General features: G+C 38.3%; 1 protein-coding gene across 1 annotated transcript in view; it reads right to left on the reverse strand.

The window, feature by feature from the left end:
* The window catches only part of LOC105016082 (chloride channel protein 2), a 72006-nt gene that overhangs the window by 46927 nt on the left and 10530 nt on the right, over positions 1-14549 (reverse strand). The window contains exons 3-6 of the mRNA XM_010879701.4: positions 11347-11478; positions 8372-8500; positions 8154-8287; positions 4729-4806 (exon numbers count right to left, since the gene is read on the reverse strand). Of these exons, the coding sequence (XP_010878003.2) occupies positions 4729-4806; positions 8154-8287; positions 8372-8500; positions 11347-11478 (473 nt within the window). The remainder of the gene's footprint in view (positions 1-4728; positions 4807-8153; positions 8288-8371; positions 8501-11346; positions 11479-14549) is intronic.

Raw genomic sequence — 14549 nt, forward strand, 5'->3', positions numbered from 1 at the left:
TAGGGAAGGAAATGGTTACTTTCTGTCTTTCTCCTTCTCACACACACACACACGCACGCACACACATGTAAAAGAGGACGATGTGTCAAAGGGAGGGTGTCTTTAATCAAATGCTTAGAGGAACTTTTCTGTGAGCTACTGTAGGCTGTCCTCACAGTGGATGTAGTGTTGAGGTAGCTGACACATGAGAATGTAGTTGTTTTCCTGAGGTGAGGAGAATTGATATAAATATGTGGAAAAAGATGTGAAAGATTGTAAGTCAGCACATTCATCTCCACCATGGCAGGCCTCAATACTGCATGATAGCGAGTAGGCAGCAGGTGGGCATGAACATATATAAACACTGGATTATTTTACATCTATCTCTGTTTACCTGTCACATCTATCTGATTACCTGTTACATCAATCTCTCTTTATCTGTTACATCTATCTCTGATTAACTGTTACATCTATCTCTGTTCGCCTGTTACATCTATCTCTGTTTACATGTTACATCTATCTCTGTTTGCCTGTTACATCTATCTCTGTTTACATGTTACATCTAACTCTGTTTACCAGTCACATCTATCTCTGTTTACCTGTTACATCAATCTCTGTTTATCTATTACATATATCTCTGTTTAACTGTTACATCAATCTCTGTTTACCTGTAACATCAATCTCTGTTTACATGTTACATCTAACTCTGTTTACCTGTTACATTCTACTCCTTCATAAAGAAACAACTCACCAGCACATGTTGGAGATAGAAAGGTCAAGTGACAAAGAAGGTCCATTCTAAGAAAAGAGCCACTCTCCTACCATCTTAAAGATTCTGGCTTAAGCAAGCTAGCCAAGCATGGAGCAGTTGCTGTACAATATGGGAGTCTCTTTATATTGTACAGGTCTTTTCTCTTCATTCCCCAAGGGATCTGGCCATTCAGTATTGATATTCTTACTCACTTTCCCTTCACATAAGGTCACTAGACAATGAGGGAACGAAATCAAAGTCATCATTGTCCTTGACCCAACTGAGCTTTATGTATTATGAAGTAAATTAGTTTATTTGGACTTTGCATTCTACATTCTTAGTCTTTTGAGTCATTGCTATAATTTGCAAACATTGCAAAATCTTTGATTACTAGTGTGAAAGCAACACATATGGCTAATGTTACAAACATTTTAAATAAATTATTTAATACCAATTTTCAACCAATGAATTGCATTTTTCCATGGATAATCCTGGATGATTATTTTGAAATCAATAAGTCAAAGGATTCAACTACTGAACTAATTAACGCAGGCTTTCCCACAACTGTCCCTGACGTCTGACATTTTGACATTTACATTTTAACCCTAAACTGGAACACCGGAATCAATTAGTCAAAGCTTGATGATTAGTTGACCAAGTAAGCAGTTGACCTTCAATCAATCAATCACATGTATTTATAAAGCCCTTTTTACAACAGCAGTTGTCACAAAGTGCTTTTATAGAAACACCCGGCCTTAAAACCCAAGGAGCAAACAACAGTAGTGTTGAATTTCAGTGGCTAGGAAAAAACCCCTAAGAAGGCTGACATTTAAGAAGAAACCTAGAGAGGACCCATGCTCAGAAGGGTGACCAGTCCTCTTCTGGCTGTGCCGTGTGAGATATTAAGAGTCAAATTGGAATAATTAATAAATGCATGTGGGCTAAATCCAGAGTCTATTTAAATTTAAGTATGACCAGATGAACAATGACAGGGACAGCAATGGGCGCCCCAAACCAAGTACTCTGCAGGTGTGGACCAGGACCTCATGTCCTCCTAAAGTTTAAAATGGGAGGAGACTGGGAAAATTCAGAAAATGCATTCCTCATATCAACAACGATTCATAGTGGAGAAGGAGAACTTAGTGGGGAAGGAGAACTGACCCTACTCCCCCAGCACAATAGTATAGCTGCGTAAGACCTTGGGACTGAGACGGGGGGGTCCGGCTACACTGTGGCCCTACCCGGGGGAGTAACTGACAGTTTGTGGGTTTAGAACTCATTATAAATTTAGTGAATGTGTTGATCGATACGGTATCAAAAAATTCAAGTGTCCCCATTGACACCTGGTCAGGGAGGTTCAGGACATTTTTAGGACAACTGAGATTTTGAGGACCATAACTATTTAAGGAGGAGTCAATTATTTGTTTTCTAATCGTGATGATCAAAGTAGTTCATGTATTCATTACAACTAAAGTGAAGACCCACTTCACTTGTTGAGCTTTGCTTTTTTGTTAACTTTGCAACTGTATCGAAGATACATTTTTGATTGTTTTTGTTCACCTCCATAAGGTTGGAGAAATAAGCTGGTCGAGCAGACGTGAGTGATTTTTGGTATTGTAGTGTACCGTCTATCCAGGCTAGTATAAATACTTCCAACTTGGTGGAGCGCCACTTTCGCTCCAATTTTCAGGAGGCTTGCTTAAATGCTCTAGTATTGTCTGTGTACCAGGGAGCAAGTTTCTTGTTGCGTATTTCTTTTGTTTTTAGTGGTGCAAACATGTCTAATGTATTTGGCAGTTTTGAGTTTAGATCCTCGATTTGATCGTTTTCAGATTCATTTACTCTGTCGTTAATGAGCGAACTGGCAAGAATATCAAGGAATTTATTTGTAGTCCGAGAATTTAAAGTACGGCTTTTGAAACTCATTGTTTGCAGAGCAAGTGGATTTCTTATTTTAACAGTAAATGTAATAAGACAGTGATTTTGGGGGGAAATTATTAGACCTACAATATCTATTTCTCGTGACAGGACTAAATCTAAGGTGTGATTGTGGCAATGTGTTGGATCTGAGACATAATGGATAAAACCAAATTATGGCTTCAAAGGCTATTTGAAGAGAATCATTGGACTTTTCCATATGAATATTGAAATCGCCAAAAATTTGAATACTATCTGCCATGACTACAAGGTTAGACAAGAATTCTGGAAACTCATTGAGGAACAATGGGGCCTATAAATAGTAGCTATTAAAACTATTTACTATCGGCCTGGTTAACTTTCATGAGTAAAACTTCAAAAGAATGAAAATCGGTGATGTGTTTGAGAGTAAATTTATATTTACTGTCATAAATATTAGTAACACCCCCTCCTTTTCAGGATGCATGAGGGATATGATCACTAGTATAACCAGGAGGAGAGGCCTCATTTAAGGCAATTAATTCATCAGGCTTAATCTACATTTCACATAAACCAATAACATCTAGTTTATGATCAGTAATTAATTTACTGCAATTGCCTTTGGAGCAAGGGATCTAAAATTTAGGAGTCCCATTTTGAGATGCGAAGTGATACAGTCATTTTTATTTGTGACCGAGATGGAGGAAGGCTTTATCTTAATAAGGTTGTTTTTGTTAGCACTACCTTGTTTAACTTTTCTCAGTCTGGACTGAGTCACAGTGGCAATAGGTAAAGTTGTACAAACTACTCTGGTTATGCTATCGACAGACTCCACTATGCTAGCAGGCTGGCTAACAGCCTGCGGCCTGACCTGCACCCTATCTCATGGTGAGGCTTTAGGAGTGAGACTCCTGTCAATGTTCCTAGATAAAAGAAGAACACCACTCCAGCTAGGATGGAGTCCGTCGATCCTCAGCAGATCAGGCCTGGCCCTATTTCTGGGAGAGTTCCAAAAAGAAGGCCAGTTATCTACAAACTCTACCTCCTGCGACGGGCAGGACTCTGTTTTCAGCCAGCGATTGAGTTGTGCAAGTCTGCTGTATAGCTCGTCACCACCCCTAGCTGGGAGGGGGCCAGAGACAATTAATCGATGCTGACACATCTTTCTAGCAAGTTTACACGCTGATGCTATGTTCTGCTTCGTAACCTCTGACCTTCACTTGCCTTTAACAAAACAATTTTATCCAGTTTTCAGCATTATGCTTCTTTGTGGTGGTCCAGAGAAAGGACAAAAAGGGAATAGTCAACAGTTCTTGTTTATCAGAGCAAACAAAAGATGGACAATGAGATAGTTTACAAAACATGGTGTATGTTGGGATGTCCATGTTCAGGGGTAACAGTCTATAAAGGAAAACAAATAGCTAACTATGACATTTGTTTTTTGTTATGTAATAAAATACTTCCCCAAATTTGGTTCAATTTGGGATTAGTATTTTTGGGTAAAATACTGACCATGGTAGACCGACATGATTTCACCTACAATTCCACATGGATGGACATTGCATGCTGAATGGGTTATTTTATAGTTTTGTTCTCTTTTTCTCCATGTCGAGTTTTCTTCTAAGCTAGCCCACTTTATGCCTGGTGTGGTATTGAACTGACACAGCTGTCGATTAGGAGGAAAAAAGCTTTCACAGACTCCATGTTTATCTAACATTAGAGGGAGAGACAGAATGTCCTGATTTATGATATCAGAGAAACAAGTAAACATACAACTAGCCTACAACTCATTCCTCAGGGAGAAAGAGTCAGAGTCTGAAAGAGTCTATTCAGTGAATGATGGATCTAAGCACCTCAACTACAGAGAAGTTGGTTTGACTGCACAATCAGGCAAAGGTAGAAGATAGACTTAATGATTGAGGAAAGATGTACTATGGTACAAGGGAGTGAATGTAGAAATGTAAAAATGTTATGGTATGAAGAAAAAGGGGAATATTGACAAACCAAATAAACAGTAGAAAGCAGAAAGATCTGTTTTAGGAACATTAAGGCAACATTATTGTGTGTGTGTCTCTGTCCATGTGTGTTAAATTGTGGTTTACCTGATAGACGTTTCCAAAAACAGACATGAACCTGCTGAGCATTGCAGCACATAGACAGGCAATATGCACGAATGGACCCTAGGGAAGGAGAAAAAACAGAATGACATCTCACACCCCTTTGAACACTTACATTTTAACAAGCATTAAGCATTGTTTTCTCTCAGCGATTTAAAATGGAATAATCTGTGATGAGCCCCCAGCAGCCTAGTCGACTGTCGTTGAGGAACAACCTAATGCAACTAGTAAACAGAATTCAAACAACATCTGCATAGCTATCTCATTAAAAATTAATTGAGAAAAACAACATTTCCCCAATTTAGAAATTTTAACAATATTTAAATATTATATAACTGTTTTCCTTTTGGGCAGTGTAACTGTATTTAAAAAAATCTAAACCCTAAAAGAGGTAATGAGTGTAAATCTGACATGGTTGACAAAAAGAAGATTATTGAAGAGGTTTTGAGTATGTTTCTTCTTTCCTAATGTCTCCTGAAATAAATACCAAATAAAACACATTATATAAAGATATAAATATTTGTATATAAGACATGATATGAACCAACATTTTGAGTGTCGTCCATCTTAGGGAAGCCCATGTCTGCTCTGACACGTTTAGATGAAAAGTCAGTGTGGATTTATGAATGTAAAATGATGACAACATTGAATGTGTCAACATTAGGGACTATTGTGATAAGTCAAAAAAAAACATATGGTGACAAACTGACTCTGAGTTCATGATAAAAATATTTGTCAAGAAGCTATTGCCTGGTGGCCTACAGTACTAGTTGCATTAGTTCCTTTTCTGTAATGTTACTTCCTTTGCTGTAAACTTAGAAACAACGCATTTTTGTACTGGTGGCCTAACTAGCAGTCTAATGTGTGTTGTATTCAGAGTTGGGGAGTAACGGATTACAAGTAATCCATACAAAAAAACTGTAACTGTAATTCATTACATTACCAACAATATTGTTATCAGACTGACACGTTGTATGTTTGAGTTTATTATTTAATGTTATAAAAACATCGTTATTTAAACCAAAATATGAATTGCGTGCCTCAAGGCTGATTTATGCTTCAATCTAAAAGCGCTTAGCTACGCGTAGGTGAACCGCAGAGCCGCACAAACAATGATTTGTTGGATGGTGGAGGGAGGGTTTTAAACAGAGTATGGAATTTCGGCCAAATTTGACTTCCTGTATCAAGAAAGACGAAACAACAATGGAGTCAGTTGTGTGTGTGATCATCATGCGTGCAAAAACCAGTTACATTTCTCCGGTTTTGGTTGGTTGGATGGCGGGTAAAAGTATATCTTGCTATTTAGTGATCTACGCATAATTCTCATAACAATGATAGGCAATAGGCCTACCTGGTGTTATATCTTTTTCAAGTTTCAAGCTTTATTTGTCAAATGCACCGAACAACACAGCCAGGACAAGTTGCACCGAATAAATTTTACAGGAATTGTTTAATAGATTAGGCAACTATTTGTGAGAATGCTATAAAATGGCGCTGCCTTCAAGATAAAACATTATATGGAATTTACCACGACATTTGAGAAAAAAAAGTTTTGTTGGGAAGCACTCTGATTATTTGCATTTGACACGGCCACATCAACCCCGTCCACACAGGAAGGCCATGTGATCCTGCTTGCTTTGCATCTCTGAAAATTGTGTTCATTGGTAATCATTGGCTGCTGACCTCATTTACTTTAGGCTAAGAGTGCAGGTTTAAAATCACAATTTATTTCTTTTATTTGCTTTTTGAAAATCCATCACTGGTGGCCATAATAATCGCAGGTTACGTTCGCGCGGGTAAACCTTATTTCTATGTGGGTGTTCATGATTGCAAACGTGCATTTGACAATGTTGGGTATGGAGCAAATCATCAGACTACTGCAGATTTAGTTTATGTGCGAAAAGCTACGGATATCTTAATTTTTATATACAACAATGTCAATACCCTTTTCGAGTAATTGCCATTTATTTTTCAACAATATTTTAAAGCAGTTAGAAACATGAATAAAACAAATAACAGAACAGGCTTAAGCATCCTTTGATTTTGGGTTATGTTCAGATAAAATGATTTTGGAAGATTGAGGTTTATTGGATTAATTGGAATGACTAAATATCTGACAGACTTTAGCGTGTAATGTAGAGATGTAGCCCAATGGTTTAGAAACCCTTGTAGAAAGCAATGGTTTAGAAACCCTTTCCAAAGGCACTGTAGCCTACACAAACCCATTAGGTAAAATGCAAATTCCGTTTTTGGCTTGTTATGTAAACTCTAACATTGATTGATCCTGCAAAAAGTGTTGAGTTGGTTATAGGCTATTTCTATTTGTTTTCCAATGCCTCTTAATATGAAAGTAATAAGAGTAATCAGATAAGTTACATTACTGATTACAAATGTGGACAGGTAAAACATTGTGGACGGCAATGTGGACGGCATTAACGCATTATACATTTTTAAGCCTCAGAACCATAGCTAGTGCTTGACTTGAGCGGGATGTCACTTATTGATTTGAAACAGTATAGGGGTAACTTTATTTGGCACTTGACTTGTGCTGAAGTAGTCGAGATCACTTCAGATTAGTTTATTTCTATATAACAATGTAGAGTAGCCCATGCATTTATGTAGTGAATCGTGTTTACTCGCCACTTGACAGTGAATCCTGCAGTTAAATGGAGAGGCAGCGCTTTTAACAACAGCATGCCGTTTATGTGACAATGTGGTGAGCATTCTGCGCTGTTCCAAGTTATGCAATAAAATGCAAATGAATTACTTAGAAATCATACAATGTGATTTTCTGGATTTTTGTTTTAGATTCCGTCACTCACAGTTGAAGAGTACCTATGATAAAAATTACAGACTTCTACATGCTTTGTAAGTGGGAAAACCTGCAAAATCGGCAGTGTTTCAAATACTTGTTCTCCCCACTGTATGTACCCAGTAGGTCCTTTAGGTCCTCCCTAACTAGCCATTAGTTATGTACCCAGTAGGTCCTTTAAGTCCTCCATAATTGGCCTTTAGTTATGTACCCAGTAGGTCCTTCAGGTCCTCCCACGCTGGCCTTTCAACTGTTCCAAATTACTAAGAGGTATAGAGGCGGTGTTTTTCTTTTACATCCCAAGCCTTTTTAACAGCCTGCTAGAGAACCTGAGGAGGGTTGAAAATGTGGATTTCTTTTCAAGAAATATTAAAATAAAAATCTTTGCTGCTTTGCTTTTTTGTCTTTTGGTCAGCTTTATTATTTATTTAATTTTGAACTCTTAATTTTGTCTAGATTTCTGTTTTTAATTTAGGCATTTTATGCATATTTATTCATTCATTTGGTATCTAAAAGCATTGCATTGAATCTGTGTATGAAATGTGCTATAGAAATAAAGCATGATTGATTGATTTAGTGTGTAGAGGTTATGTGTTACCTCCTTTCCCAGAGGCATGCCACTGCCCAAAGCAGAGGTAAGGCTGACTACTTTGGCCACAAATGTTTTACAGGTAAGGTATTCCTTCAGCACCACACCCCTCAGAATGGTTTTCATCTCTGGGATACCTGAACCTGGGGGGGAGGTGGGAGGGGATTAACTTGTGTGATTCGTGTGATTGTGTGTCAGAATACATTTTCAATGTGTGAGTGTCTTACCCACGGCATGTGAGCCAAGTAACTGTGTGAAGCCAGCTGAGAAGGTGATGAGTACCACAGCATGGGTAACCCAGGCCAGGTACTGAAGAAACACATTATTCTCCAGACTCATATAAACCCACTTCTGTGCTGTGGACACACAAAATCACACACAAACACACTTACACAATGTACTAAACAATTTATTTGAAGATGAGATAAAAAAGACCCATCTTGATCTTGCATGTAATTAAAGAGATTGTAAGCTTGTGAGATCAGACAATACATTTCTTCTCGTGCACACACACACAAACACACACACACATTCACAACACAAAGGTTTGTATCAGATTAAAGCTGATTGTAAGAAAACAAACGCACACATGCACTCTGTCACATACATGGAGAAATACACCTGCATGCAGCTTAGGGAGACAGTAATCTGTTCTTGGGGTCATCATGAACAACATGGTTTGTGGGTTGTGCATAAACCACAGTGTCTGAGATTATCTGGAGTGTGTGGCTTAATGTCATCTTTAGCGGCATGTTGGAGAGGTGTCAGATTAAATGATTCAGCTGGAGGAACAGTGTGTGTCTTGGTGTATGTGTGTGTGACTTTATTAGACTTCTATTTTGTTAAGTGAGGCTATCAGATGTGTATGTGTTCCACAAGACCGTATACAAATACTGCAGTGGTGATAACTTATATATTATGATATAGATTTATCATAAATATTATTAATATTTACATACTTATATACATTAAAAAACATATATAATTATATACTTTGCCCCTTTAAGTATGCAAACAAAAGAATATTGATAGCCAAGAAACATGAAGACAAAGTTTCAATTCATGCACCTTGACCTACTTGATTTAAAAAATAATTTGTTCAAATGGGTACAGTGCAATGACCATGCTCCTGATCTAAAATAATTTAATGCAGTTTGATACACCTTACATTATAAAATGGTTCTTGGTAGAACCCTTCATAAAGGGTTCTATTTAGAACCATATACAGGAATTTCTTTGAATAACCCAATATTGAACCCTCTGCAAAGAGTTATTTAAACAAAGGTTCCACTTAGGGGCCAAATGGAGGAACCCTACATGGTTTTACTAACTGTCTTTTTAGTATGAATGGCCCTAGGCCTAGCATTGTGTTTCCCAATCCTGGCCCTGGTGACCCCAACGGTTGTTCATTTTTTGTTTTTGATTGTAATTTTTATTTACGTCAGTCAAGTGTCAGTCAAGTGTGAGTCAAGCACTCCAACAGCATCTTAGGAGATGTGACATTTTCTTTGCAACTCTGCCTAGAAGGCCAGCATCTCGGATTTGATTCTTCACTGTTAATGTTGAGACTGGTGTTTTTGCAGGTACTATTTAATTAAGCTGCCGGTTAAGGACCTGTTGGGCATCTGTTTCTCAAACTAGACACTCTAATGTATTTGTCCTCTTATTCAGTTGTACACTGGGGACTCCCACTCTTCTTTCTTTTCTGGTTAGAGCCCGTTTGCCCTGTTCTGTGAAGGCAGAGGTACACATCATTGTACAAGATCTTCAGTTTATTGGCAATTTCTCACATGGAATAATCTTCATTTCTCAGAACAAGAAGAGACTGACAAATTTCAGAAGAAGGTTCTTTGCTTCTGGCCATTTAGAGCCTGTAATTGAACCCACAATTGCTGATGCTCCAGATACTCAACTAGTTTAAAGAAAGCCAGTTTTCTTGCTTCTTTAATCAATACAACAGCTTTCAGCTGTGTTAACATAATTGCAGAAGGATTTTCTAATAAAGAATTAGCTTTTTAAAATGATAAACTTGGATTAGCAAACACAAATGTGCCTTTAGAACAGAGGACTGATGGTTGTTGGTAATGAGCCTCTGTATGCATGTGTAGATATTCTGTAAAAAATCTGCTGTTTCCAGCAACAATTTTGATTTACAGTACAACATTAACAATGTTGACACTGCATTTCTGATCAATTACATGTTATTTTAATGGACAAAAAGTGACCCCAAACTTTTGTATATATATACACACAGTATATGTGTGTTTTACATTAACTTTAGACAAAATGAGACCATGCTAGCCATGCCATTGATGTTACTGTAGATTTTATATACTACAGAAAGTCATGTGCCATGACTTTCCTGTAATCTTATTTTGAATAAATAACAAAAAATGTTGTGTCACTTTACTTGAACTTAGAAAATACAGTTTATGAAAATGTCATGGTAGCATATTGACCATCCTGTATCACTTTACTTGAACTGAACAAATACAGTTTATGACAATAAAAAAGAAGCATTATGACCATAATTATAGGAACCAGATCACCTAGCTGTACTTGCTCTTATATGTTGGTCATTAGTCACAAAGAGAATGTCATATCTTGCTCCTGAAATCTACTGCTGGCAACCCAGTCATGAGAAACGTTGCATCGAGGAAGGCAAATGTCTGACATCACATCCATAGTGATACTGATATATAGCATTTATAATGCAATGTAACATAAAAGTACTATTTAAAAGTGTAACAGAATGGTTTGTTGTTTTGACAGAGTTACGTAGGTAACCAGTCATAAAATAATGCAATATATGTCAATATTTCTAAATATATGTCATTACAGTGTCGTGACCATGTTATGACAGGATATGACATGTATTGTCAGCTGACATAACACATTATGAACACGTAATGACACTACACTTCAAGTAAAGTGTTACCGATATTTGCAGATATTGTAAATTGCACTTTGTGTACAAACTCAAAATGATGAAATTACCTTCAAACCTAGCAGGTGGTCATAAAGACCAGTCTGAAAGCAAAGCCTTGTACACATCTTGTTCTTCGGAAGTACGTTGGTGTGAATCTTTACATAGGGTTTCCCTCAGGACCCCTTTTACTGAAAAGGTATTTCAGGCTTCTTTACTTCTAAAATGAAACCCTCTCTCTCCATCTCAACTCTCTCTATCCCTTCTCTTCCTTACCATGTAGACAGTAGTCAATGCCGTAGTCCATCCCCCAGCTGATCAGGCCCATAAACAGTCCCAGAAGGATGAGGAAGATCCAGTCTTCACCCACACAAGCAATGAGGAACTTCTTACAGCGTAACATACAGCCTGGGGAGAAAAGAGTTACAGGAACAGTCGGTCAAACCATAATGAGGATTCTTTGGATGATAAGATTCATTTTTGGAAGACGACAACTGTCGTAAATAAAACCACATAATTTTCTCACAATGCATTATTTAGGGGTAATGTATCTGTGCTTTGCATATACAGGTGCATCTCAAAACATTTGAATATCGTGGAAAAATATCCCTGTAATTCTAATTCTAAAAGTGACACCTTCGTACAGTCTAGATCCATTACACATAAAGTGAAACATTAAAAGCATTTTTTGTTTCAGTCTTGATGATTACGGCTTATAGCTCATGGAAATAAAAAATCCAGTATTTCAAAATATTATTAAAAGAAATGTATAATACAGAAATTTTGACCTGAGAAGTGCTCTAACCAGCATATTAACTCAAAACACCTGCAAAGGTTTCGTATGTTAATTTAGGCACTCAATACATGGTCAGGGCTCCTTTTGCACGAATAACTGGATCAATGCAGTGTGGCATGGAGGCCCTGCTGAGGTGTTATGGAAGCTCAGGTTGCTTTGATAGCGGCCTTCAGCTCTGTCTGTGTTGTTGGGTCTGGTGCATCTCATAGATTATCTTGTTGGCTGGCCAATCAAGCACAGTAATTCCAAGGGCAGCTAACCAGTTTCCAGTCGTTTTGGCGCGGTGGGCAGGTGCCAAGTCCTGCTGGAAAAGGAAATCAGCATCTCCATAAAGCTTGGAAGCAGAAGAGCTCTACAATCTCCTGGTAGATGGCTGCATTGACTCTGGACTTGATAAAACACAGTGGACCAACACCAGCAGATAACATGGCACCCCAAATCCTCACTGACTGTGGAAACTTCACAGTGGACTTCAACTTGGTATCTGTGCCTCTCCACTCTTCCTCCAGACTCTGGCACCTTGATTTCCAAATGAAATGGAATATTTACTTTCATCTGAAGAAAGGACTTCGGACCACTGAGCCAACAATCCAGTTATTTTTCTCCTTTGCTCAGGTAAGACGCTTCTGACGTTGTCTTTGGTTCAGGAGTGGCTTGACACTAGGAATGCGACACTTGTAGTCAAATTTCCTGGACACGTCTGTGTGTGGTGGCTGTTAATGCGCTGACTCCAGCCTCAGTACACTCCTTGTGAAGCTCCCCCAAGTTCTTGAATCGGCTTTGCTTGACAATCCTGCGGTGATTCCTGTTGCTTGTGCAACTTTTCCTACCATACTTTTACCAATCAACATACCATGAATATGCTTTGATACAGCACTCTGTGAACAACCAGCCCTTTCTGTGGCTTACCCTCCTCATGGAGGGTGTCAGTGAGTCTTCAGGTCAGCAGTCTTCCCCATGATTGTGGTTGTGTACTGAAGGCTCAGGGAGTTCATTTGCTGATTAGAGCTCTTCTCAGGTTGACATTTCTGTATTATAAAAGTACTGGATTTTTGATTTCCATGAGCTGTAAACCATAATCCTCAAGATAGAACCAAAAAAGGCTTGAAATGTTTTACTTTGTGTAATAAATCTAGAATATATGAAGGTGTCACTTTTTGATTTGATTTACAGAAAAAAAGTAACTTTTCCACAATATTGTAATTTTGTACATTCACTGCTTGATTAATTGTATAGTTCATACAGATAGGGATTTTTTTGTTTTGTTACTGAACTAATTCATTCTGTTAGTAGTTGGATGCATCGGATCCTTTACTGAGATGGCTGTTACAGTTTAGATGATGGAGTAAGTCTCACTATGCAATCTTCCTTATCCTGAATTCAGTTTGCAAGTAATTAACAAATCCATTAACAAATCCACATGTTAAAAATCGAAGCTCTGGCTGGATTCAAATAGGAAGGATGGATGAGCCATTCATCAAAGATGCTTCCAAAGATGAAACGGTTCTTTGTAGATCCCTTAATAGAGGGATTCTTGGTAGAACCATACAGGGGAACCCTAAAGAGCAAAATGAGTATATGAGATTTTGTAAAACTCATAAAACATGGACGCACAAATGTGTTAAAGACTGAGGGGAGTTGAACTGCACTGGACCTGAATATATTGAACACTGTCATGGTATGGGATGGTGACAGAGCAAAATGTTTGTTGGTTGCATGCTAGCGATTACACAAACTCTTTAATCCACATGTACACTTATATAAGCAGTGAGAAATGTACATAGAGACCTCATCCAGTTTCAAGCTGTACATACAGTTATGCATTTAAGTATCTCTTAAATGCATAATTCGATTTTAATACAAATCTAGTATGTTGGTGTGTGTCAGTATGTGTGGGAGCGTGTGTTAGCACGACATTCTAACAGCCTATTCTGTTCTCTAGACAGACACTAGTCAGCATGTGTGAAAGGACATTTCGCATGTCTATTTGTGTATTGCGTGTGTGTGTATTATGTACACTCACCTAAAGGATTATTAGGAACACCATACTAACACTGTGTTCGACCCCCTTTCGCCTTCAGAACTGCCTTAATTCTACGTGGCATTGATTCAACAAGGTGCTGAAAGCATTCTTTAGAAATGTTGGCCCATATTGATAGGATAGCATCTTGCAGTTGATGGAGATTTGTGGGATGCACATCCAGGGCACGAAGCTCCCGTTCCACCACATCCCAAAGATGCTCTATTGGGTTGAGATCTGCTGACTGTGGGGGCCATTTCAGTACAGTGAACTCATTGTCATGTTCAAGAAACCAATTTGAAATGATTTGTGACATGGTGCATTATCCTGCTGGAAGTAGCCATCAGAGGATGGGTACATGGTGGTCATAAAGGGATGGACATGGTCAGAAACAATGCTCAGGTAGGCCGTGGCATTTAAACGATGCCCAATTGGCACTAAGGGGCCTAAAGTGTGCCAAGAAAACATCCCGCACACCATTACACCACCACCAACAGCCTGCACAGTGGTAACAAGGCATGATGGATCCATGTTCTCATTCTGTTTACGCCAAATTCTGACTCTACCATCTGAATGTCTCAACAGAAATCGAGACTCATCAGACCAGGCAACATTATTCTAGTCTTCAACTGTCCTATTTTGGTGAGCTCGTGCAAATTGTAG

The sequence above is a fragment of the Esox lucius genome, chromosome 1 (assembly GCF_011004845.1).
Source record: "Esox lucius isolate fEsoLuc1 chromosome 1, fEsoLuc1.pri, whole genome shotgun sequence".
In the NCBI taxonomy this organism is placed as follows: Eukaryota; Metazoa; Chordata; class Actinopteri; order Esociformes; family Esocidae; genus Esox; species Esox lucius.